The sequence below is a fragment of the Pieris brassicae genome, chromosome Z, assembly GCF_905147105.1.
Source record: "Pieris brassicae chromosome Z, ilPieBrab1.1, whole genome shotgun sequence".
NCBI lineage: Eukaryota > Metazoa > Arthropoda > Insecta > Lepidoptera > Pieridae > Pieris > Pieris brassicae.
Window position 1 is genome coordinate 7,617,679 of NC_059680.1, and position 27,848 is coordinate 7,645,526.

General features: G+C 32.9%; 1 protein-coding gene across 2 annotated transcripts; it reads right to left on the reverse strand.

Moving 5' to 3' along the window:
* Window positions 1-105: 105 nt before the first annotated feature.
* On the reverse strand, window positions 106-27,848 carry LOC123718480 (chondroitin sulfate proteoglycan 4). Of its 2 annotated transcripts, XM_045675022.1 has the most exons (25): window positions 27,531-27,848; window positions 27,325-27,461; window positions 27,079-27,225; window positions 25,369-25,512; window positions 25,110-25,291; window positions 24,694-24,901; window positions 20,370-20,525; window positions 19,551-19,775; window positions 18,517-18,801; window positions 18,171-18,368; window positions 13,640-13,746; window positions 13,278-13,413; window positions 12,781-12,956; window positions 12,041-12,200; window positions 10,595-11,797; window positions 9,329-9,510; window positions 8,842-8,995; window positions 7,955-8,446; window positions 7,362-7,557; window positions 6,920-7,075; window positions 4,815-6,673; window positions 4,429-4,667; window positions 3,873-4,023; window positions 3,055-3,202; window positions 106-2,370 (listed from the first exon to the last, which is right to left on the reverse strand). In XM_045675022.1, the coding sequence occupies exons 1-24, from the start codon at window positions 27,595-27,597 to the stop codon at window positions 3,095-3,097; spliced, it is 7,068 nt and encodes a 2,355-aa protein (XP_045530978.1). In that variant the 5' UTR covers window positions 27,598-27,848; the 3' UTR covers window positions 106-2,370; window positions 3,055-3,094. The 2 variants fall into 2 exon arrangements, with proteins under 2 accessions (XP_045530978.1, XP_045530979.1); XM_045675023.1 differs by lacking the exons at window positions 106-2,370; window positions 3,055-3,202; window positions 3,873-4,023 and having other exon boundaries at window positions 4,438-4,563.

Below are 27,848 nucleotides of genomic sequence, written 5' to 3' on the forward strand. Positions count from 1 at the left end.
CCACCATTTTCTTATCTTATTCATAGTCTTTGTTACGCTATTAAAATTGTATGGCAACGATGAGTCAAGCATGGGTTCTATCGTCTAAAGAATTAGTTCTAAACAACTTGTAAACTTTGAAATGATTATCGTCCACTCGACTGTACCAAGTGCATTTAAGTTTAGTACAAGATTCATTGAATAAACGATTTTTTTTGCATGTATCGAAAACCTTAAAACTGTTTACATGTAAACCCTTCACCATTATATTGGGGCATCAATTAACTTGAACGCATACTGACGCCGAAAGCTTCAAACAAGGTTTTACTTAAATATAAAAATTTCGTCAACTCAATGAGCCTTTGAGGTTATTGATCACCCGGAACAGTAACATGGTTTTTTGACATGACCGTATTAATGCACAAATGGTACAAGGAGTTAATCTACAATTAAAAAAGGACGGATCGTGATTTAATTGACAGATAATAATCTCGCGATTCAATCCTTTGTTATTTTTTCTTTTAACTGTAGTCTAACTCCATTCGTAAACATAATGAATTTTCACTGTTTTAACTTTGGCATATTTCGGACAAATTCACGCTGTAATAAAGAAACAATGTTATTAAATCATTTAAATATAATATATGAAATGTAAACCCCCATATCGTAACGATAGAATGACGGAAGAACTCGTGTTTAACACTTGACAGGTTTGTGCGTATCCATCGGATTAAGGCATGAATAAAAACAATGTTTATTATAGAGAATTATTGGCACATTGGAAATTTCTGAACACTCGTGTACTAATCTAACAGTTCAATTAATATACGTTAGCATGCATAACTTATATAAAACTTAATAATTTTTATTACTGTGTACTTAAAAATAAAAATAAAAACCATTTCACACGTTGAAATTGATTTTTATTAGTCTATAGCGCTATTTTTATATTAAATATCCTAAAATTAATATAGGTTAAATGAAGCATTACGAAACTAGACATTCTATTGTAGGCAAAATGGGAATGATTTAACTAATTCAACTATAAATTTATATTATGTTAAACAGTAAAATATTTATAATTTTAATGCTCTTTGCTTAACATTGTATTTATAAAACATTGATAAATATATGATATTTAAGCCAATTTATTTTAAACTAGAATAACATTCGAAGAAACATCATTTAAGTATAAATAAGTTAGTTGTCTAAAATAACAACTTTGGTAAAATTGGTGTTTACTTCAGTTTTGTAGTTTGGTATATAGTAACTTGTATATATAACTTCTATTATTATTATTTTTTAGATATGCGTATTAAAAACAAACAATTCACGCAAATGTGCGTTTATGACTATTCTATTGCGGTAGATTCGTAGGGATTTATGACAATTAATGACATCATAAATTAGTTTTAAGGCAATTGGAGAAGGCAGAGGCAGAAAGCTATACAGGATATATAAAAAAATCTACCTGCACTGACAACATGTTGACAAGTCAGTATAAAGTTGAATGTAGAAATTAGAAAAGAAATATTTAATAAGTATAAAAAAATACACAAAATCCTAAACCGTAACAAGATATATGCAAAGTTAATTTTGATTAGTTAAAGAAAAATTCTATAAAGTTTAAAATTTCCAAGTGTATTATTGCATATCTTAAAGACAACGTTGAACACATAATAAACATTATATAATCATAATAAACATCTATGGTAATTTTACTGGGAGCAGTCCAAGCATATTTTTTTATCAAATTTACTTGTCATTTCTATTGGTGGTTGGAATTGTGTCCTCAAGCGCATTTTATTCGATTGAAATATATACTAATAATAAGTGATATAAATCTTACATTCAGCCTTGATTGAGTAACAAAGACCCAATCTTTTACAATTAGTATTAATCTTTAGTAGGTTAGAAACACTTATAAAGGTATCTTAAACCAAATACTACAGTTGTATAGATAACGCTTACGTACAGAAAAACACAAAATGGCGATAATGCATCCAAATTATCTTATATAATTGCCACTATTAATTCACAATAAAAAAAAACAAATTTAAATGGACTGATCCTATAAAACCATAGAATTAATACACAATCATGCGTTAAGGCAGCTAAATCTCATCATAAACTACACAACACCCATACCACAAACAATTTTCCTATATAACAAAATACTGTTGTCTTTGGCACAATTTTTGACACATACAGTTTCATAGACAAGTAAACTAATGCATTAGAGGCGTGTTCAGAGAGTAATTTCACAGCTTGGGTATTTCGATACTTTGTAATTGCTAAGTAGAAAAGGTGTAGGAACTAATTCTACGCCACGCCGAGACTGCAAGTTACGATTTAATGTGACGCACGCTTCGTCTTCAAACGGTATCGTCACTGAAATAAATAAAAAAAAACTATTTATATTATTAATAAATAGCAGTACTATCAGGCAAGGACGCACTGTCCATGGGAGGTGGTGTCTTTCGTATAAAGCAAAATACTTAATTAAATTAATAAATACAATTAGAGGAAATCTTCATTCATTCAATCTCATAAACCACGCTCTGTTAGATATCGTGATATTTTGATAACCTTATAAAGACTTTATTAAACTGATTCAATTGAGACAAAAAAGCAAAAAAAAAATAATGAGGCTGATATTTTTATATCCATAACTTAATAAATAAATTAGACAACATTATCTGTGTGAGCTATGTTGGAGAGGTGGGCTACGTGATCGTAATCGTAAAATAACATTTAACGGTAATTACGTACGGTGGCGATTTTTTGTATGGAAATGTTTAAATAAAACTCTTTGTTTGAAAAGCTGGATAACAACTGACTTTAATGGTTTAAAATATGATGTTAGAACTAACCCAAAATTAGGGGCAGAGGGGTTGCGACGCTAACAAAAACAAACTTGGCTTGGGTCCATAAATCTAAATGACACTTGACAATGTTATTAGACATTATCGGAAACGAGAATGTTAAAATACAATTTATGAGTGTAGTGAAAAGTAAAGGGCTCATATTGGCTTCTATTGATGATTGTTTACGTTTCTAATTAGTACTCTTTACCTGGCTTCGGCAGTCTCGGCAAGGAGTGTGTATCCCGGGGTCAGACCCAGTATTGGTTGCGTCTCAACATCGGGTTTGAAGGCGCTCCTCCCGGTGTTCTAATTGGGTATGCAGACTCACTCGCTTCGTAGCTACTCCAATCCTCCGCCTGATAATATTTGTAGGTTGAAAATAAAAAGAACAAATTCAAAATTGATATCGATCACTTATAAACCTATATAAAGAAATGGAAGGACTACATTTTTTCATAAGCTATTATTATTTAAAAATAGTTTGTTTGTGTATGAGTCGCGCTATTACCGACAAAGTATTCTAATTACAGACTTTTTGATGATCACGAAACAGGTATTAATAAAACCAACTCGATCATGATTAATTATGATGCCTACATTATTATCTTAATAACGAATTTGTATAAATAAAGAATGGATTTAAAACTAGACTTTTAAAATCACTTAGGCCCTGCCTAAATGGTTCAATGCTTAATATAAGTGATTCTGGGCGTTCCGCGACGATAAGATAAAAAATATCTATAGATTAATGCCATTTGACAGGTGACAGTTGACATTAGTATTTACAAACACAAACAATTTTGAGTAATTTAAAAATGTATTTTCAAATAAAATCAATACTGTCGAAAGTGATAAATCACGGATGAGTCGGATAACGGTCCACAAATTTTTATACATTATTTTTTAAACCAACGTCAAAAATTCCGAAGTAGTTATTTTTTTATTTAATATTCGGAATGACAGTAAAATTTCGCCGCAAACACTATACTCTCTATACACTGAATTAAATGTTATCAGAAAACTTACGTCAGTATGATCATCAGTACCGTACGGGTACCGAGCGTTAAGATCGGGTATGGCCGCATCCGCTAATGGTGTAACCTTGCACGCCACACTACCACCCGAAGGCAACGGCGTACTGGCACCCGTGTGAACCGATTGATCAGACGATACATATCTGAAGTAAAACATTAATATTTTTAAAAGTATCAAGGAGAAGGAAATTCAAGGTAATATTAACTAGCGAGTCATTTTTGCAAAAACCCGTCATCTTTTAGTCGATACCAACATCGGGGCAATAAATACAGATAAAACAAATTTCTCTGCAGCTGTGATACTTTTGACCTTTTGTCTTCAGTCACCGTGACCACGCACGCTGTAAAGCACGCGAAACGTAGGAAAATATTTAAAATTTAGAATTATGTAAATAATTATAAGTTTTTAATAATAATACATAGCTTTAATCCGTTAAAAAATGTTTTTCTTAATGTGTAAAAGCTATTTTAACAAAAGACAATAATATAAACTATCAAAAGCATACGACTGAAACAAAATATTAATAAACATTTGACATTTAATATACCTTTTAATTGGTGGTGTCGCTTGCGTCGGCGACGGCATCAGATGATCTGGCGGTCTCGGTAAAGGTATAGGAGCCACTGCCCCCTGACTTTGTCCATGAATTTTCACTAAGGCATTCTGATCACGCATCAGATATCTTCGACATTTCAATATACCAAATATGACTATTATTGCAAGAAGTACCCCAAGTAGTGCCATTAATATCATTAAGTAGTATGAGCCGGAATTTCCGTTAGCCACCTGAAATTATTTATTTTACCATGGATCAAATTCTTATAGGTGGACTTGGTATATTCCGAGGTATTTTCAATTTAATTAATAAAATATTAAATGACAAATATCAATTATGATTACTTAATTCATTATAGTTTTAAATAATTATCTTACCGGTACTCCCTCATGGCTCTCTGGGTCATTAGGGCCTGGCAAATTCTTCTTCAGACCATTGCCAATCAACATTCTAAGTTCCCCCGCAGCAGGTTGGAATATAGTCGCTGCCAATAGGAAATGAAACCTATCTTCGAGTCCATTTAACTCATAAGCTTTCTTCTTAGTTACATAATAAATGACACCAGCCTTCACATCTTCATGTGTAAAATATGCAACCTCTCTTTCCCTTGCACTGGTTTTTTCGCCTGAGCTTCGTATTATTTTCTTGATCACCCCATATTTTGGCTTCTTAATCAACGTATACACTGGGTCGCTCGCTGTGAGTTTTGCAAGTTCGGACGCATCCAGATTCTTAACTGTCAGTTTTGTCTTTTCTTTCTCTACTTTCAGGTCACTCAAGATCATTAACGGCTGTACTGTAACGTGTATAGTAAAAGGCGGAGTCGAATTGCTATTATGAACGTAAGAGATAAGTTCAAAACTGTCATTTGCGACTGTCATATCATTTTGCATGTAAATAACGACTTTATCGATTAGATCTTTCTGTGAGAAGTATGTCACTGGATTCCGGCCAACATAAATCATTCCATGTACAGGCTGCCTCGTGATATTGTACCATACTTTAGATTTCATTGCGTTCGTTTCTATGTAAATTTGATCTGTGGATACAGTTGCAACATTGGAACCTTGTTGTAAATATATTGGATGAGATGAGGTCGCATTCAAAATAACAGGAATGACGTCAATTGTAAACACGGTATATGTTGGTTTGAATTCCCCATCCCATACTCTGAAATAGAACGTTGCCGTTTGTAACATCCCGGAATGTTCGTATATGATTTTGCCACTATTAATATCTTCTTGGGTGAATTTGTTAATAGACTGTGCTTCATCTATGCTTTGATTTTTATCGAGCATAACTATTCTCCCTTGTGTTGGTCCACTTATAATGTCATATAGTATTCCCGACGGAACTGTATCAGCATCTTCAGTAAGCAAATCGCTTTTAGTAATAGTGTAATTTTCTCCATGAACCACTTGTATTTGCGGCGAGTCCGTTAATAATCGAAACGGTTGGTCGTTAAGGGGCAGCACATGTATGGGTATAGTCACATTACAAAGGAGTACATAGTCAGGCAATAAGTACAAAGTCATGTCAATTTTGTCTTTTATTGTGTCTGAATCGTCATGTTTGTATGTGACCACACCAGATTCCAATTGAGTTTGTGTGAGTGAAGATAGTGACGGTTCCAATATTCCATGCGTAGGTTGGGACCACTGCGCTTCAATTTGAGGTTGCCTTAAGCCGGCTTGATTCTCTAGGTACATAATAACATTTGTCACGTTAACAACGATGGCAACATTTCCCCCTTCCTGTACTTTTATTTGCGGTATGTGAACGTATTTGGCAAGACCGCCGGAAGACACAGATATATCTATGTTAAAAACTTGATCGGTTACTGGTTTGGCAAGTGCCGCTTCAACGGAAAAAATGAAGGAATCATTTGTAAATAAAGTAGAGAACGGATGAGTGTGCTCATAATAAACTAAAGTATTATTAATATCTTGTTGTGTAAATTGTTTAATAGATCTGTGGTGATTATCACCATTCAACATAATAAGCCTGCCTAGAGTTGGTGCTCTCTCTATTTTGTATATAATATTTCTCGATGCGTCAGAGCACTTCGCCATTAAATGGTAGTTATTGAGTGGTTCTCTCATCAAAGGAAACACTCGTAACGTGTGTTTCCTAGCCAATTTGAGAGACACCGACTTGGTTGTTATAAGAAAAGTAATTTTTGATAACTCGTGAAGGCCATCAGTTACGTCGAAAATCATTTTTCCTTTCGTTCCATCTGAAAAACAAAATTTTACTATTATATAGAAATAGGCGTAACCCTAAAACTGTTTTAAAGATTACCTATAGTAATATATCTTAATATAACGAATAATCCGTAGGTTTAACTTCGAGGAACTAATTTTTTTTTATTACTCAAGAAAGAAGGCCTGATCCCCTACTTTTCTATCAATCAGTCAGGAAAAGGTTTCGGCTCCCCATTAGGGATGTAAACGGATTGTAAAATAATAGTAATATTGCTTACTTGTATGAACAAAAATGACTTTACGACTATCTATATCGCCCTGTGTGAAGTGATAGACAGGAGTTTCGAGGTCGCCCCGTATCGCAATATAACCCGATACAATGTCGACAACACGAATCGTTACGTTCTCTAATGGCGTGTCGACATCGTTTACATCTGAAAAATAATAATACATATTAATCTATAAGTTCGAGAAAATAAGGTACTCGCATAAAAGTTCGTTTAAAATATATGCCGTACAAATACGTTTAGAACAGTTTATTTTCATGATTTAAGTCTCAATGTAGTTTTGTAGAGATATGAGATACGACGTTTTGGAATCCGTCCTCAGCGTACGATATCAATATCACACATATACTTACACAAACATTTTTGAGACAAGAAAAATACAACGCAATACAAGATTACGTATAAAAGATATATATATGTATATCATACTCACATAACTCATTTCTTGTGAAGGTGAAAGTGCCGCCTTCCCACACACAAAGGCCAGTGTTGGCAGCGACTATAGGAGTTTCATCGTTAACTGGAACTATGTTGATCATAACACGGAAAACTTCACTTTCCTTCCCGTTGTCAGTGATGGCCACCAATTTCATTGAATCCAGCGATTCTTCTGAACCATCGTTCACATACTGTATTAAAATTAATATACATAAAAAAATTGTAACATATCTGCTTAATAGTAGGTTATGGTATGGAGAGACATTCATTAGTTATTGAAATATTAATTTTAGACGGAAAAATTCATAGTTTACAAAGATATTTTTGTTTATAACTCATCACAAGCGTGGTTAGTGGTTGTGGCATAACCCTTACCTTGGCTTTTCGAGACTTAACAACGAATTAACTTAACAACGGATGTCGTAGAATGTTGTCTAAATACCGACTTGTAATGTTCTAATCAAGAAATCTTTTATCATACATATCCAAAAGTGCATGTAGCTTAAGTGTTAGATTTTTGAAAAATGTAATCAATAAAACAATGTGTCCTCACTAAATATTTCATAAAAACTATAATATAAATATTACCTGTATATTCCCAGTATTCAGTTTCAAAACCGGAAGCAAAGTCAGCTCTTGATCGCCCAAATTGATCTTTCCGAATTTAGGTTTCTCAACCACTTTATACGACACAACCTTCCCTTTATAATACTCAGTCACAGTCTTAAACATATCCTGTTTAATACTAACAACATCCCCCTCCACGACACTTATATTTGTCGCCATTACATAGAAATGTTCTGGAATTATTATGATCATCAATTCCAAAGACTTGAGCCAAACGATTCCGTTGGTGACGTCCATTTTGATTTTGTCCCGTGTCCGGTTTACGCCGGACTGTACATAGACCAGTCGGTTCGCGTTTATAATAGACTGGTCGAACATAGTCGAGTGTATGGGCTCCTCATAGTTTTCGAGTTCGAGACTGTTTGGTGTGTTTGTAACCTCAAGCCAACCGTAGTACGGCCCATCCGAGACTTTGTACACTATGTTTGATGGTTCAATTTGAGGATGCATTACCTGAAATGTAGAAATTATTTACCTCTAATTTTACTAAACTAAGATTTATTGCAAACTTTATAGAACTTATTCTTATTATAAACTTCATATTGTATTTATTAGTGCTTAAACTGCAATGAGCCATAAGGAGCCACGATCGTTTATATATTATTTTTAACACTATTTAATTAATTAACGATAGGTATAAGTCTTTCCACGTTCATAAACGTCCTATAAGCTTCAAATTGTCAGGAATATTTATTCATAACACTTATGAATGTTTGTAAATTAAAAACATTATTAAAAAAATAACGATAATAGTATTCCATTATAAGCCTTAAATAACAATGGACATAAAATTGTGCCTTGGCTTGGGTAAGACGGTTTATAGTACTGTGTGGATAACAAATACAAACCTCTAAAATGTCTCTTGTAATATTCACGCTTGTCGATTCTTCAACCACTAACGGTCGGATCATCAATACTTTTAACGGTTCCCAATAACTTGAAGGGTATATTTTTATCGCGTAAATACCTTCTCCCCATGCCTCCAGACACATAACCTTAAATCTAAAAATCGCAAGATACAATTAGGCTCTACGTACATTCTTTTTAGGCTATTGAAGCGAGAATATTTTTATCGCATAGCAAAAACTATCATTTGATAGTGATAGAATTTAGGATCAAATATTCAGAAACATTAATTTAATAGTAATGAAGCTAAGAAATTATAAATCATCATTTTAGCATGCGCTTTTAAAACATCAAAGTAGTTGAATTTCTGTAAAACTTTAAATTTTGATTAACGTGCGTTCTATAGGAAAAATTAATTATAGGACAAAGCTTGAGCATAGCATGAGTTCTGTGTCAAATATTTATGCAATTCATAGATATAATACGAACCTAAACGCATCTGTGGGCATTTTGGGTTCTCTGTGCCTGTAAGATACTCTACCAGCTGCCACGTCGAGTTGTGTAAATGTTATAGCTCCCTGTCCTTCGCCAACTTCTATAGACCCATGTCTCGGCTGTTGAATTATTTCATAACGAATGTCCTCTTCCAAGCAATTCATATTTGTGTCCACCTAATATATAATAATAACAAAAATAAATAAAAAATATTAAATTTCCTTATTACTCTAACAATTTCAGGAATTTAAAATAACTTTGTATTTTATTGCGTTTGTGTTTTATTTATTTACTTTGTTACCATAATATACATAATTTATACAAATAAAAAAAAGTCAGTAGGTTATATAAGTTATTAGGCAACAGGCGGCTCTATATCTAACAAGAGATTTCTTCCAGGCAACCCTAATATGGGGATATAAAAAAAGAAACACCTACAGAGGGTAAAGTACAAGAAGAAAAAAACTCAATAAATAAAATAAAATCCAAAGAAAAAATATAAATAATAATATGTATAAACAGACATGTAAAAGCTCTGCCAAAGGTTAATTGACTCACATTGTTTGTTTTTACAGTTTACAATTAATTACTCATATTAAAAAGTATTTCTTATTTGGTCGTATTATGCTTAAAGACATTTATTACAATCTGGTCCAATACTGTTACAATTAAAAATTATCAAAACATAACATTTGAATTTGAAATCTGAGAACATAACAGAATCGCTGTGAATGCATTACACAAAGTAGGTATGGAGCCAAATGCAATTTTTAAAACTCTCCATACGCTTGGTATTATGTATGTGATGCGTCCCGGGGCTATTAATACAACCAAAAGAAAGAAATAAATCCTGTCCGAAAGCAAAAGATTTTATCTCGGGAGATAAAGATAACGCCTAGAACCGAAAGGAACGTTTCGAACTTCATGAGAGACTGGCCGTCGTCTAGTGCCGATCTAAATTAATTATGATATATGGTCAGCTTTAGAGAGTACGAAGAATTTTCCCATGGAAAGAGTGTGTGCTTTTATTGATAACTGGCCTCAACGCTAAAGGACTGTATTGCAACCATTGGAGACCACTTCGAGTAAGCTTTTTATGTTTTATATTTATGTAAAATACTAATACACTGTAAAACTAATAAATGTTATTTGCAATAGAAAATATTTTTTCTTTATTTCAGTACATATGTCAGTTGTACAGCACTAATGTTAAAATCATATTAAGTGTTAGACGAAAGATATATATCAGATGGAACTTACTTGCATATCTCTAGTAGAAATAACAACTGCCTTGCCATTTTCAACAATCGACCCATTTGAAGGGAACATCCTTATAAACGGTGGTGAAGCTTGCACTTCTAAATTACCATTGACATCAAACAACCCATCGGACACCCAAAACGACAGTTTCCCATTCTCTTTTCCCTGATGCTTGAATAATATGAGATTTTTATTTATGTCATCTTGCGTGAACTGCGCTATTTGTTCCGAGGGGTTGTCAGCTCTGAACACACCTCCATTCGGCGGGTCTTTAGTAAACCTTTGAACCGTATACGTTATATCTGATAGCTTCGTATCGAGATCCAAGTCAGCGTAACTCAAGTCGCGCGATGTTATCAACCGCGCTCCTCCGTGAACTATATGGAACACGTTCTCATTCATTCTTACTGGACTGTTATCATTCTTTAAAATGATATCAATATGAAACACTCCAACATATTGAAAGTCTTCCGGTTCAGGACTTAAAGCCATGAAGTGGAACGAATCGTGTCGACTCTCGGAATCATCATGTGCATAGTATACTCTATCCGCATTTAGTTCCACTAACGTAAAATACGTTGTGTTATCTCTAAGTATCTTTAAGTTTTCACTGATAACCTCTATTTTACCGTGTTTCGGAAGGTGGGTTATGTTAAACACGAGATTTGTAATGGAATCAGTTCGGAAATTGAGATGAGTCGCGGGTATCGCCATTCTAGAACCTTCCATGACTTGTAATCTTTCTAGAGTCGTGTGGAACCTTCCAGTACGATCGGAAGGTGATGGGCCTGGAATGTGCCGTATCGTCATAACACCTGTGATATTTTCACACTCAGCCGCTCCTACCATAAACATGAATTCATCCTGTATATGGGAATATGCTCGCCTGTGAAGCCTATACCATAACTGATCACTGTTGATGTTTTGTTGTGTAAAAGTACTATATATTTGTAAGTGATGTGTGCCAGAAGACAAATGTAGAATTCCATATTTGGGTGGTTTTAATAATGTGAAGGTGATTCTATCTCCGGACAATGACAGCGGTCTCGTTCGGAATCTCAAATGCTGTGAAGATATAAATGCCTCCCGTGTGTTATTGAGGAGTAATTCCTCATTTATCGTTTGATATAGTTCGAGTTTAATAAACGTCAATCGAAAATCGTATAATGTGTTCGTTCGTATAGATCCAACGGAGGCTTTAAACTGAAATTAATAACAAATAATTCTTATAATATTTTTCGAATATTGAACATAGAACTTGTCTAAACTTAAATTGTTTTACGAAATAAGCAATCTCACTTTGCTCGAAATGATATATGTAATTAAAGAATTACCGTATATTAATATAATTATATAAATTTATATATATTTTTCTGTATATTAAAAAATCTAAAAGTTTTTTAAAATGTTAGACATTAGCTACATTATTGCTTGTTAAAAACATACCTTAAATTCATCATGAGTTGGGCTTCCCAAGAGATGCATATATCTCACACGTCCAAACATTACCATTTCACTTGTAAATGAATCGACGGTCTGCCATGTGCCGTCCAAAACTCTTAGACGTTCGACAACACCAAATTGAGGCGGCTTCACTATGTCGTACCTAAAGGCATTTTATTTTTGTAATATATTTATTGTATTATGTATAAATAGTATGGTAAAAGTACCACAGGAGTAAAGTGTAAAGATAAAATAAAATTATTAAAATAAAAACAGAAATTTAAAGTCGCCTACACCACATATCAAAAACTAGAGTAGAGATGGACGGCTCATAATGGGAAAAAAGCAAAAAAAAAATAGATTTGAACGGCTAGAACATTACATTTAGATAAGGCCTTTGTCGCAAGTACAAGCTGTAAATAAATAAATAACCGCTAGCGGATATACATTAATTATAGATAAGGACTAAATACCATAGGCATATTAATTTATATCTAGCGTGCAAGCAGCATTAAAAAATTGTTATATAATAAATTAACATAGAGAGAGATCACATGTACAGGTAAATGGAATCAAAATGACTTATAGACAAATACGGCCTTTAAAATTTTATATGAAGCAAGCAAACATCTCTCCCATTTATCCACTATCTTTTATTCAAGCACAAACCCGATTCCTGAATTCAATTACTGACGAAATTAAAATTACAGAAGGCTAAATGAATATATATTTATAACACTCACCTGACTGGTACATTCGTTTCGTCAGCGTTTGTCGTAAATGTGAGGTTATCAGCACTTATTATTGCATAGGAATTATGAACTAATTGCAGTCCCGTGTTGTTAATAAGCCTTACTTGTAAAGGCACAATTGATATTCGGAGAACGCCTGGACCACTAGTTTCGATTCCATCGGATACCTATAAAATTAATTTCAAAAATAAACCGACCTATTATTTTAATTTATAATATATAATTATATATATGTACCTTCAAGATTTGCGTTGATACAATATCAAACTACTACACAGATTTTGATGTTAATGTGACTGTTATAAGTCGAAATATAAGATCATCTAAATATAACTTTTAGTTCAGTTACAATTTGTGAACATACATAAGTTTAGATTCGTACTTGGGATTCTCAAAAATTGTCACTTTGTAACGTGATATTTGAAACACACAACAACACTACATGTTAAAAGTTACAAATATATACCCGATTTTGTTTTTCAATATACCTGTAAGGTCAGTCGTAGAGACGTTTTATTGAGTTGTTTATCGCTCGTCGTCCCATGGACAAAGGAAATGATGCCCGAATCTATATCTTGCTGTGTAAAGGAATCTACCGGCTGTCCAGACATTTCTATGTGACCACTGAAAATAAAATTATAAATAGAACAACAACGCTTGACTTCCAAATGGATCCCTCTAAGTCAAAACAATATTTTTTCGCCGCAAATCAACCCAGGACCTCCAAACCTATTGGCTGTAGCAATCGATGGAGTAATTTTCGCAAACAATACAATTTAATTTGCGACTTTCATACAAAAGAGTTAAATGCAGTATTTTTTATTCATAATTATGACTCAATATATATTACCTGCTCGATTCGCTTTTTCCGTGAATAATAGTATATAATAAGTCTACAGGTGGGGTGTCGGGATCTTCAGCTTTTAATATTTCCGAAGTTATTACTTTTCTCGTACCCTGTAAAAATGAAACTGTATTTGTAAGTATTTAAGTATCTATTATGATAAATGGTTAAGTATTAGTATTATAGTAGAATGGTTATTATATAATGCAAAATCGATATCATTTTCTTCTTTCGTTACTTACCATTACGAAATCATTGAAATTTGTCGTGTGCGTCTAGATGAGAATCATTTTCTATATCGAGTATATAATTTTTGAATTGCCAATAACTTGCAACATTTTTATAGATATAATAAAAACAAATGTATTATAATCAACAAAATTGCCATGAACGGCCTTCTCTAAAAATAATACATAAACGAAACAAGGCCGAGTTTTTTTTTAAATATTAAGGCAATAGTTTTAACTTTGCCAGTTTCAAGTAAAACAAGGCCGAGTTTCTAGATATGACAGACCAGGCGCATTCTTAAATTGGGCCATAAATACTGTTACATAAAAAAAATTTCAACTTTTTAATTATTTTTAATTTGGAAAACGTATATTATTTTAAAAACTTATTTTTTTCATTTCAAACGCCATTTCACATATTTTTTCGTGTTCATTATCAAATTACACTATGGAGTTGGGTGTTAAATAAAATACGATTGCAGTGATCGTGGGTAGTTCTCAAAGTGGGTATGAAACCGTCGGTCACATTCCAGACACTTCAAAAGCTTGGTATCAGCAGGTATGTTCGTATATCGTACTATCAGCAGATAGATTAAGTCTTCGTCTGTCGAAGACCAAAAAAGGTCGGTGCTGCCGCGTGCTGTTAGAACTACAAAGGCTGTTAATGCTGTTAAAGCCAGAATTCGTCGAAACCTTATCAGGAAGCAAAAAATCTTATCGATCGAAACGCCTTCTATCGCGATAACCTCTTTACCGGAAAAAAGCGACATTGAGTCTCTTGAAAAATCTTTGCAGCAAGCAGTGGCGAAATTTCCGAAGGAATGAGTAAGTAAATCCACAGATACGTGGCCAAAAAGATTAAAGGCCTGCTATATATATATATATATATATAAGGTGGCCATTTCGAATACAAGATTTTTTAGATTTTTTTTTGAGACTCTATTACATATGTAGGGTATAAATTTTAATACTATTATATTACTTTATTTAAAAAAATGCATTTTATTTGTAACAGAACTTATGGCTGGACTAGGTAAGCTTTAGTTTTGACTATTCACACGACCATATGAAATGTTAGACGATATGTTATGTGAAATTGTTGTATATTTGCAGTCATGCTTTTAGGTTTAGTTTTAGTTTGCAATTATATTACGCATTTACTTGTAACTGTCCTGGTTATATACCCAACTAACTGTGGGTATTTATAATCCTATTATTCGTATAAATAAGCCTCGTTCACCTTTTGTACAAGGCAACAGATGTAACAGATATATTTAATATTAGGTCCTTACATATGAAATTGGCGTTTTGTCGTACTGGCCACTTTGACCTCAAATACCTCCTCTTTGCTTAGGAATTTCAAATTCAAATTTGTACAGCTATTTACTCATGTATTTGTGCTTCGATGACCGTCATTCATTGGTTTTTTTTCTGTTTGCGTCACTCATTTAACAAAATGGAAAACTTAAAGTATCGCATTTATTTAAGAGTACGAGTTCCGCCGTGGCACTAGTGCTGCGGAAACGACTCGAAGGGTGAATGATGTGTATGGCGGTCATGTTGTAAAAGGAAACACAGTTCGTTTTTGGTTCCAACGTTTTCGTTCTGGAAATTTCGACCTGCAGAACAAGCCCCTTGGACGGCCTGAGACCCAAGTTGATAATGAAGTATTTAAGACTATTGTGGAAGCGGATCCATCGCAAACCACATCCGAGTTAGCTGCAAGCTGCGGTGTTAGTGATAAAACTGTTTTAATTCACTTGAAGCAAATTGGGAAGATCAAAAAGCTTGAAAGGTGGGTACCTCACGAATTGACTGAAGCAAACCGGCAAACGCGCGTCGACTGCTGCGTTACATTACTGAACCGGCACAATAATGAAGGTATTTTAAACCGAATCATTACCTGTGATGAAAAATGGATTCTTTACTATAATCGGAAGCGCTCAGCGCAATGGTTAGATCCTGGCCAGCCAGCCAAATCCTGCCCCAAGCGAAAATGAACCCCAAAAAGGTTACTTGTAAGCGTTTGGTGGACTAGTGCCGGTATTGTTCATTGCAGTTTTCTCAAATCAGGCCAGACTATTACGACTGATGTCTATTGTCAGCAATTGCAAACCATGATGGAAAAGCTAGCGGCGAAACAACCTAGGCTGGTCAATCGCTCCACGCCACTGCTACTTCACGACAACCACTGCACACTGCACAACAGACGGCTACCAAATTAGAAGAGCTTCTATTGATATGTCTAAGACATCCTCCGTACTCCCCGGACCTTGCTCCAACAGATTACCATTTTTTTCGAAATTTGGACAACTTCTTGCAAGGGAAAAATTTAACTATGATGGGGCAGTCCAAATCGCCTTCACAGATTTTATTGATTCCCGTCCGACTAGTTTTTTTAGTAAAGGGATCAATGAACTACCTATGAGATGGCAAAAGTGCATAGAAAACAATGGTTCATACTTTGATTAATTAAATATATTATATTTAAAAATATTCTACTTTTTGTTCCTCCCATACAAAACGCCAATTTCATGTGTAAGGACCTAATATTTATAACAATGACCAAATGTATTTTATGTATAAACGCCGGATTTTCGGCCAAGTTTCGAAACATGTTGTGTTTTTAGGGGACAAGGAGTATTAACAAGGAATAATTTGTAAAAATATATATTTAATGCGAATGTATCGCTAAAGGATGCCATTAATTTTAACTACTAAAGAGAGAATCCAATATAATTATTAACTTAACTCCGTACGGTATTGATTATAGGACCTAATATTTATAACAATGACCAAATGTATTTTATGTATAAACGCCGGGTTTTCGGCCAAGTTTCGAAACATGTTGTGTTTTTAGGGGACAAGGAGTATTAACAAGGAATAATTTGTAAAAATATATATTTAATGCGAATGTATCGCTAAAGGATGCCATTAATTTTATTTACTAAAGAGAGAATCCAATATAATTATTAACTTAACTCCGTACGGTATTGATTATTATCGTTTATAGTGCTGAATTATTTGAGGCTACACTAAAAATGAAGACAAATTAAAATATTATAAGTGCACTCGGTTATTTTGTGTAAATAGTAATAATAATAATAATTGTAATAATTACGATTTGTGGTGTAAATTATATCAAATAAATAAATACAGTGTAAACTCCCTGTAACGTCCCTCGATTTAACTATGAACACTTTAAAGCGTCGAAATCAATTGGCTGTAGTCGGTTTATTTAGTCTTCCATACAATGATAAACTCTACATAGCATTACACCCAGTCTCAATAACGATAAAAATGTTGTAATAAAGAACTTTTTAACTTGCTACAATTAGTAAAAACTGCGCAGCTGTGTACGTCCTTTTGTCGCTTTACTATGCGAGCGCGCAATCAATTATCGACTGTCGGGAACATGCATACGAAATTCATTCTTTTGTTTGCAAATTAGGATTGCTTGCACGTGTAGACTGTTGTTTACCATAATTAATAAGTTTTACTTCTCTCTATTTAACGACATCTCTCTATAAAGCTATAAAATGCACAGTCTCTTCAGTGCCGTTATATAGAACTTACACTGTATATAGAATTTAACATTTATATATTTATATATAGTAATAGTATATAGCTGTTGTTTAGTTAGCTGTGTGCTGGGTATGGTTTCCTAATCACCCCACATTAGGACCGAGCGCTGCACAAGAATTGTACGCTACAATCTACTTACACTCAGTAGTAGGTCTATATATAAAAGTAAATTTATATTTTAAACATTGAACTGGTTTCTCCCTTTAACATCTAATGTTTTAGTAATCATACTCACAGCACTATCATTGATGTCTCGTGCCAAATCAAAACATGCAACTACTCAAAAGCAACTGATACAAATTAATTGAAGCACATCGAACACTCTGAAATAAACAAACTTTCCTTGATGTAAATTGTTAAATGCAACATGCGTGTACATAGTACATTTATTTTGGTGCATTTGGGTTATTAAATTACGTTATTCTGCGAGGCAGTGCTTCAGCAGCGTAATACTGATTTAGATCTAATAAATTGTTCTAATTTATATGTGTGATATATTTGTAACTTTATTAAATTTTAAACTACAAAATTATTAACGACGAGTGTCGTTACATGAAGTGTGTATAGAACAATATATGTTTTCAAAGAAATCAAAACTTTGTCGTCCTTTAACCAAAATAACATTAAAATTTATCATGAGTTGAAAATATGAACCAGTAAGCCTAATTAATTTGAATGAATTACAATAAACAGATAAAGAAGTCGACGCAAATGTTAACCCCTACCTGAGTTAGTCTTAAAACCTTTCCGGGTAGCAAATTGAGTACTGGTGGATCATTGACAGGAGTTATATTAACGTGAAGAACAAACGTGTTACGTCCTTGAAGATAACTAGGCAATGTAAATTTAGTTTCAGGGATAAGTTCCATCTCTAGAACTATCGCGTCTTGGTGATTTTCTGAACCATCGTGCACGTATCTAACCTGAAATATGCAAATATTATATAATTTTCGACGCTAATACATTGGTTGTGAATTTATTGCCCATGTTTACGTATTGTAAATAGGCAATAAATAGTTCCTGGTGTAGTTACACACGCAGAATATAAACTTAAAAATAATATAAAATAACCTTATCTCTTGACAAATCCAACAATGAAAAGAACTGTTTAGACTTGTCGCCTTCAATATAATTTGTATATTGCGATATTCTTTGCGATGTTAAGTCAACCGCTATCCTTCCATGTTGAGGTTTTTGTGCCACGTGTAACAATACACCCGAAGGTCGAACTCCATATTTATGATGATCCAGAATAACGTCTATATTCTGTGTCGTTATCACTGTAACTCCCCCTTCTTGGACGCTTAAAGGGTATAAAGCGACGAGTTCCAGTTCACTGCTCGATTTCGAAAACACCTGAAAATGCAGTTTGTAAGAATGTATATTTAAAAACTTCCAGGACCTGAAACATAACCTTTTTGTATTCTACTCGTTCAATCCAGCGTCAACAAGCACTCAATCTCCGCTTGTGCGAAGATTAATAGCTTTCTCGAATTTTCGCAGGACCGACTTATTTGTGAAGCCTATGTTGTTAACATACTATGATTTAAAAACGTACCTCGAAAACATTATATGGCTATTAAGAAAACGGCTTCTGGTAATTGTATGTTTAAAACCTTTAAAATATTTATCGTTAAAAATGGCGTATTTGTGAATAAATAAATGACGCATGATGTCGCATGTCAATGCGTATTAGAGTTTAGATATTGTTGATTAATTACAAGCGAACGGAACGCAAGTCGTCTTTACTTGATCATTGAAGTTCTGGACTACTTTTGATTAAAGACCCAGATCACTATTTAACGTATTAAGTGATATTTTATAACGACTCTTAACGTATATGATATCAGCCGTTGTATGAAGTACCGAAGCCTTCTAATAGATCATGAGATATTTTTCTTACATTAAAACTACTTCTTAATAAGTTAGCCGTCTTTGTCTGATACTTTGTCGATTTCTATGTTGAAGATATGCTCAGAATGTTTTCGTACACTGCACTAGCTAGTATTCATCGGGCGTCGTAATAAAATGCCAGCCACCCTAAACACACAGTTGGTACTTTCAAGCCCTCTTGATCCACTAGACTGATTACACAGATACATTACCTTATATTTTTCAGCATAATCCGGGTTGATACACAATTCATTATCACATTTGCAAGTAAAATGATCAACACCATGTTGCCCACATATAGCTTTAGGCACGCAAGGCGGACTGGGACTCGAGTGGCAGGGATACCACCAAACACATTTTGGTGTCACCCCACAAGTTACCACTGCGTTTGGGAGGCCAAATATTTTGTCTTCAACTTCAATTGGCTTGATGCAACCCTGGAAATTAACATGGTTTAGCGAAAACTAACAGTTTTAATTTTGAATACTGACCTGAGCAGCGATCAAATTAGGTTTTAAATTTAACCAAATATTACAAACAGTAGTAAACAAAGGATTAACTATTGTAAGTAAACTCATGAGCAACAATTTATTTTTGTTACAGCAACTAATACACACGGGCATTGTGAAGCAGAGGTTTCCTCGAAAACAGACGCTACTTGTGTGGTAATGCCTGAAAAATACTTGGGCTATGTTCACGAAATCTAGTATATAGCTCTGTCTGAAATGGGTTTTTCTAACACATTCAATTTTCTCCCGTATTAAGGTTGAATGTTTAATTATTTTCTTTATACGCAAGGAAGGAATCCGGTTCAAGTATTACGTCAGCAGATTTACTGCAATTTATTCCCACCTCCTTCCTCTTGTCAGCAAAAGTAAGCAAAGCTATCAAAAATAATAGTTCATAAACGTTTGTAACGTCATAAATCCTCGAAAATGGGTAATATGTGTAAATACGTAGATACTTACTGTGACGTAATCACCAAATAAGAAAATCAAATCAAAATCTAAGGTAATACATTAAATTCTCACCATTATACTTGAATCAGCCGCTTTTACTCCCTTAGAGAACGCTCTTTGTCGTTTGTCCGACTCGATACCTCCTAAGTAAAAGGTATCCGATAAATCTAAGTATCTAGTTCCACCACTTTCAATTCGAGTACTCATCGCTATATTGTCCACTGATAACTGAAAAAACATATGAATGTAACCAATTTATATTTCACCATCATATAAAGTTTTCTGATATTTATTTTATAAATGCAATAAAAATATAGAGTGCGAAATAATAAAATGGATGTCGACTATAAAATACTATTGGCAAAGTTTTACACACAGAATATAAATATTTCGCATATTCATTTTTACGTTTTCGCATCGCTTCATATAGTATACCTATTAATTAAGAAATATTGCACTAAATGTTTCTAAAAAAATTGCAAAATGCACATCAGCAAAGTATATTTAACGCACGCAAATATTATATGTTATGTGTGAAAGTAAGTCTATAAATATTCATAGAACACTAGGAGTTTTTGCATAACAAACACAAGCTGCGGAACGTATAACGCGGTTGTCTTGCAACGTTTGCCGAGCTGTCAGACTTTATAATTTAATAGGTTTTGTTTTCGGCCATTAACACCTTCCACATTCTCAGTACTCGAACTCGAATTTCAATAAGTAAGAGTAAATCTCACAAGTATTTCGGTTGAGAAAAGCAAAATACCATTCGCATTAAACACGCCAAGTTTGTTCAATAGTATCGTTACATTCGACAAAACCGCATTTATAATATTCGCATTTTTGCAATAAAGTTCAAATGAGTAAAATGTCCTATAGATATAGAACAATCAAAGCGAATCGACATGTTGAAAACATTTGCTATGAGATAAAGTTTTACCGCTGACCGTTTCATATATTTCACATTTACTGTTTGCGACTGTTTTATCAATGTTATTAAATTCCTACTTCAATAAAGCGCAACAACATTTCCAAGTATCCTTTAAACGACATTATGATTAAAATGTTATTTGACTACATATGATTACATTCGTTTTACTAAATAAATGTATTCCAATAAGCTATAGTAATATAAAAGTTATTATATTTATTATTATATAAATGTATATCATTTAGTTTACGCTTTATTAGTACATAGCCTTCATCTACCAGTACAAAGCATATTTCAACCTCAATACGTCATTATAGGCCCTATTAGCTCTAACACAACCTCGTAATAAACTAACACATAAAGGAAACGTAAAACCCCTTTTATTTAAAAACGATAATTAATAAAATAGACTATTGTTCACAATCGAATAAAATACAAATTCAATACTATATGCATACAATTTGAATTCGTACCGCGAAAACACCTTTTAGACTGAAAAGCTCAGCTGGTACAAGTCTATATTTAGCGAAAAGTTCATCGTTTCAACCATTACATCTTATAATTTAATTACTTTTGATCAATGATAATAAAGTATGTAACATAAAGAATTAGATAAATGTTATAGCTAGCTGGTACCTGGACCATTACTACTCTGATGTTCATATATCTCTGTTATATATATATCGTACATATTAGTTTTATCACCAGGTTCGAGGAACAAAAATAGGAAACTTTCAATAAATAAAATAAAGTAACTTTCAACAGGCCGTTTAAAAAGTAACTAATGTTGTTTAAAGTAAAAGGGCATGGGGTAGGCATCTTTGTCTATTTGATTTATGTTTAAAGAGAGCTAATGATCACGCTTATATACCTTACCTAATATTCCAAACCGACACATAAATTGGTTTTTTTTATGTAATAGCAGGCAAACGGGCAAGAGGCTCACCTGATGTGAAGCGATACCGCCGCCCAAGGACACTCACATTGCCAGAAGGCTCGCAAGTGCGTTCCCGGCCTTTCAAGAATTGGTACGCACTTTTCTTGAAGGACCCTAAGTCGAATTGGTTCGGAAATACTTCAGTGGGCAGCTGGTTCCACATAGTGGTGGTGCGCGGCAAAAACTGCCTTAGAAAACGCTCAGTTGGGAATCGAACTTCCTGCTTACGTGTTGCGCTATGCAATCAATCACGAGCGTTAAACCGGACGAAACTGTGTTTTTATACGTAGGCAAGATAAATAAAAAGTCCGAATTATTAAAAAAATATGTAACAATTTCACTAAAAAAAAATGGTCAAAATTTTAAATGTGAAAATAAAAAAAATAAACCTAGAGGGCAAACTGTGCATTCAGAGCAAAAATGTTTACCGACATTTCAATTCAATTATTTCGAACGTCATATTTCGCAGCTTTAAGCTTTTGTATTTATTTGCCTGGCTAAAATGTGTTTTAAAAGTAATTATTTTTCAATATAAAACTTTAATCAATTTTCGCGTGAAAACGTTTAACAAATAAAATTCAAAGAGTATTGTTATGTAATTAACAACGGCAACAGATTAATGCTCTGAAGCGTAATTCTACGAAACTATATTAGTACAAAGTACATTGGTCGGTACAATTGAATACATTCATCTTTTACCCTTAATAAATAGTTTTTAATTTGAGATATATATTATGCTGACTTTTAGATTTAGAACCAGTAACAGTTTAGATTAAAAGCAATTAACAATTAGTGGAGTGAATGGCGGGTTGCGATTGGCGGAAGGTGGCATTTTAAAATTTGAACCGATAGTTGTTGTTTAAATGTTGATAAATTAACTGTGTTGAACGTTTTTATAAATTAAAAAGAATACATTAAAATTGATCCTTTTTTTAAATGAAATTTTGCATGGATGTTGCGTGTTGGCTTATTTTTATAAAAGCTAAAAAAACAAGATAACAATGATAAAAATGCTTCAATTTTGTTCACCCCCACTTATGGGAGTTAAAATTATTGTATAAAACCCCTATTACTCAACGGGAACACGTCGAACTACCAATAACCCTGTATATAGAATTCATATCATAACTATTAACTTTTTATGCTTTAAAACAACCGATACAGTCAATATTTGTTTCAATAACCTACAGTGTTAGATAAAATATCTGAAATGTATGAACAAATATTCAAAATAAATAAACCCGTCCATCGCGAGATTGGTTGTACAAAAATTATTTTACATTCCGCGAATTGGAAAAACCGATACTTTGAACACCGTCGCTGTAATTAAATTAAGCTTTTGTGAAAATTTTAATAAATGTCACACAAATATCGACGTGCAACAATTATTACCAATTATTTACATAATTATAATTGAAAAGTTTCAATCCATTAGGACAGCTATATAGAGACAAAGAGAATGAAACCACATTGCAGTCGCCTTTGACGTTACACATAATAATTAAATTAATTATGATTTTCATTATGACATATAATTGTTTATATCGTCAACTATGAGTATTGTATATGATATTTCTAATTATTGACTATAGTGCTAGCTAGGCGAGAGGAGTAACATAAAGTAACAATTCAATAAAATACGCAAATTCGCAAAACAGCACAGCAAACTAGTTATTTAAAATGCGATGCAAAATTTAAAAGTTTAACATCTCATTTTTACAACTAACAGCCTCATTAGTTAGTTCTACGTATACTTTCGAAGTGATACTACGGTGATATGAACTTCAATAACTATTTGAAGTGTTATAGTATGTCTATAAAATCGTTGAATGTATACTTTACGTTTGAAATTTTATCAGTATTAAATTATATACAAAACTACGCCAGCAGAAAGTCATTATAACAAAAGAGCTGTTTTCATTATAATATTGCAATTTTGCAGCTCAACTATCTTCACATAAGATTGCTATCAAACGTTGAAGTCTAGGTAGACAATAGCGGTTTAAAGTCAGGGATATCTCCGTACCAACGATTTTAAAGGCAAAAGCTGCATTTTACATTATGCGGACATCCAGCTGACATTTAAAGCCGTATTAGTTTGATGCCTGTGAATTGTGTTTAAGTAGAGCGTAAATCCATTTGAAAGTCTGTTCTATATATTTAAATGATATCTTCCTAGCATCTTTAAGCTTTGTAACACTTTAATCTTTTTAAATGAGTATTTAAACACCTATAACATTATAGTAGTTACGGTTTTCAGTTTCAAATATTTATAATATAGTTTTTTTTAAACAATACTTACTATTTAAGAAAATGTTTTTAATAATAAATAGCAAATAAAGTAATTTATACGCAATTAGATGTACCCTTTGTATATTTCAGCCTTAACCAATTAATTATTTCAACAATTGAAATTTCCCGTATTTCATTACGTTACTTTGTATTTTTAGTCGCATCGTAATCCAGTTATTGTAATAATCATGAATAAGTCGCAATGCTATAAAATAAATCAATTAAAATATTCTTACCTCTATCATTGAGGGGTTGAACAAGAGATGTAGTTTGTGCCACTGTCCATCGTTGACCCTGACCGTGTGGGCTATCTGACCTCGAGCCATTTTAACTCGAACAACCCCTTCTAATATTTCTACAGCCAAGAAATCTGAACCTCGTCCACCACCGGGATTATATAGAATAACAGCGTTGGGTGTTATCGTTTTGAATTCGATTTGCCACCTAGTAAATAAATATAAGTTTCCGTATTACACAAGTAAGTGGGATATATATTTCTACATCTCTGTCACTGAGTAGTGGCGCGAAACGGAATTTAACAGAAGAAAATTTTAAGGAATCAATCACCCATGTGCGTGTGTTATGTTTCGAGTAATCGAAGTATGTTTGTAACAAATAACGGTTTAATAAAGTAAATTTGGCATATAATTACCTGCTGCCCGCTCTAGAGTTAATTTTGGGTAAAACCATATACGCTCCCTCATCAACAAAACTTATATCGGAATTCAAATCTGCATCAAATTCCGGGGCACAATTCCAAGTAACTCCTTCGACGTGTACAGATGCACTGCGACTTCGAGCCTTTTCTATTATTTTAACGCCATTATAAAATACCTAAGAAAAACAAAACGTGATAATTTCTATCTAATTAAAAAACTATTACCACAATTATGATTAAACTGAAAACTTACGTCTTCCATGCACCCACGAAAGTTCTCCATGTGACCAAGGAACAACTCTGAAAAATCGCCTTGACCACCAAGAAACAAGCCGAAATGAATATTTAGTTCGAAGAATCGTCCTGGCAACTTCTTCTTCACTGTACTGTCGTCGACCTAAAAATAATAAACGATGTCAATGGCATAATCAGATGCTTCACTTGCGTGACTCAACATACGTTTATCAAGTAAACAACGTACGGCGGCGTGCCTTTTAAGAAAACTTGCAAATCTCAACTTCACCATAACTTGTGAGCGCATAAAGCTGACGATAATCAGTTAGTTATTTCTAATAATTATTTTCTTTAATTCTTTTATATTGTAAAGTCGTTTATCATAAAAATATCGAAAGTTTGTTACGTATAGATTGATTGCATTGACATTTCAAATATGTGTATGTTTTTGAATATTTTAAATATTCAATATACTAGTAGAAAATTAGTGAAACCTGTTATAGAGATTGAATGATATTACGTAAGGTTTTGAAATAATATTTATTAAAGATTCTGTATGTGCACATGAAGCTAAAAATTTCAATAAAAACTCGGCTATCGCTTTAAAAGGTTACGTGCATAAAATTATAGTAAATTATTATGCACTCCATATTCAGGACTCATAACTCATTTACATCAATTCGTTGAAGTGTAATAGAGCTTTAAGTTTTTGAGAAATTGATTATCAAGCGTCGTTTTGTGCCGGATTTCTAGATAGACATTATTTAATTTAAATACAAATCTAAACGAAAAGAATGGTTATAAATTTAATATTTAAGAAAACGACTTGGTCACATCCATTTATAGTTTTATTTACTATAAGAGCTACGATGATACGAATCAAATTTGATCGTCACAAGCCTTTGATACAAAGTTCTTTGATGTTTTAATGTATGTTTATTGTTTGCAGAAATCGCTAACTAGCAAATTGTTGAAGTGAGATTTTTGTGAAATTACCTAATAAAGCGTGAGAGTGATAATAATATGCGAGTGTAATATTAATTTAAACATAATAATTATTGTATTTTAAAAGTGTGACAATTTTTATTACTTCGTAGGCTCACTATTCAGTTGAAGTTTTGTAATAGAATTAAAGTAAAGTGAAATTGATTTATGTAAATTATTAGGACACCTTAAAGTTGCATCTACAAGCCGTAATTTTTTGTAAAATTGTACAATTTTGGGAAGAAATACTCATTTTCCATATCAGTGTTTAGATAAGGTAATGGAAAAATTGTGTAACTAATAAGTTCAACAATAGGTGAATAAATTATTCTGTTGCGTCAGAGTGAACATAATAGTTACCTATTGAAGGTCAATTGTATATGTTATAAAGCTTCAATTTCCGGCAAAACAATATAAGTTGAAAGTTAAAAATTAATTCAGTTTATACACACTTGTCAATTTCGTATAAAATGATATATACATCTGCTATTGGAGATTAATAAGATTACAAAACGACATATATACATATATGAGGGAATTTATGTTGGTTGCTTAACCTGCGGAATCTTGTTTTCCCTCTTTCTTTAAGTAAGTCTTTTCAAAGACACCAAGATAAGTCTTAAGAAATATTTTTATATAGAGGTAACTATCTGAAACTAGCAAATTACTTTCTAAGTATTTTCAGTATACAATTTCTTGTATTTAATGGCCTAGAAAAAAAATGTTCATTATGTGTCTAGCATACCTTAAGTGTTAGATTTGCTTCTCTTCTTATGATATTAACATGATGCCACTGTGAGTCATTTAGATGTAGTCCTTTAGGAGATGACAGTTCACTTTCACCAGCCCCCAAGTTAATATGTAACTTTAACCTTCCACTTTCCAAACGGATCTAAATAATGCCGAATGAAATAATGATAATAAACAACTTGAACCAGAAATGACAACAATATAAATAAAACAAGTTTCTTCTAACTGTTTTACAACTTACCATACAGTAATCAGTTTTACCAGCAGCAAGGAGCAATAAGGCATCTGATAAATGTGTTCTAAACCTAAAGTTAATGTCTGTTACCCCTTTGGCTTCTTGGAGTGGATACGAAATGTAACTGGCCCCATAAAATGACGCTAAAATTGTATAAAATGATGAGTAACATTCTAAACTTAATAAACAAACATAAAATAAGTTTTGTGTACCTTTATCGTAAGCAGAACTGAAGGAAATAAGACACAAAATAAAAATAACTCCCGTTTTTACTTCCATTTCTACACGGTAACGGCAGTTAGAATCACAACATATTCTTGTATTATTTTACTCTTAGCATCACAAATTATTTATAACACCCTACCCACAAAAAAAGGAGAGCATCTTCGTAGATAACACTCGAGTATTTTACGAAAATGCTTAAATAAAAAAATTACTATGTATTACTATTAGAACATATCATTGAACGTAAATTTAATACTCTAAACCTAAAGTTTAGATTAGATTTTTGTTTAATTTATAATCATCAA

Excerpts from the sequence above, each read along its gene's own strand:
- LOC123718480 (XM_045675022.1), bottom strand. The coding sequence starts at position 27,597 with ATGGAAGTAAAAACGGGAGTTATTTTTATTTTGTGTCTTATTTCCTTC. Across the intron at positions 8,996-9,328 it reads ATGCCCACAGATGCGTTTAG|ATTTAAGGTTATGTGTCTGG; the intron begins GTTCGTATTATA and ends TGCGATTTTTAG. Across the intron at positions 7,076-7,361 it reads CTTCACAAGAAATGAGTTAT|ATGTAAACGATGTCGACACG; the intron begins GTGAGTATGATA and ends ATTATTTTTCAG.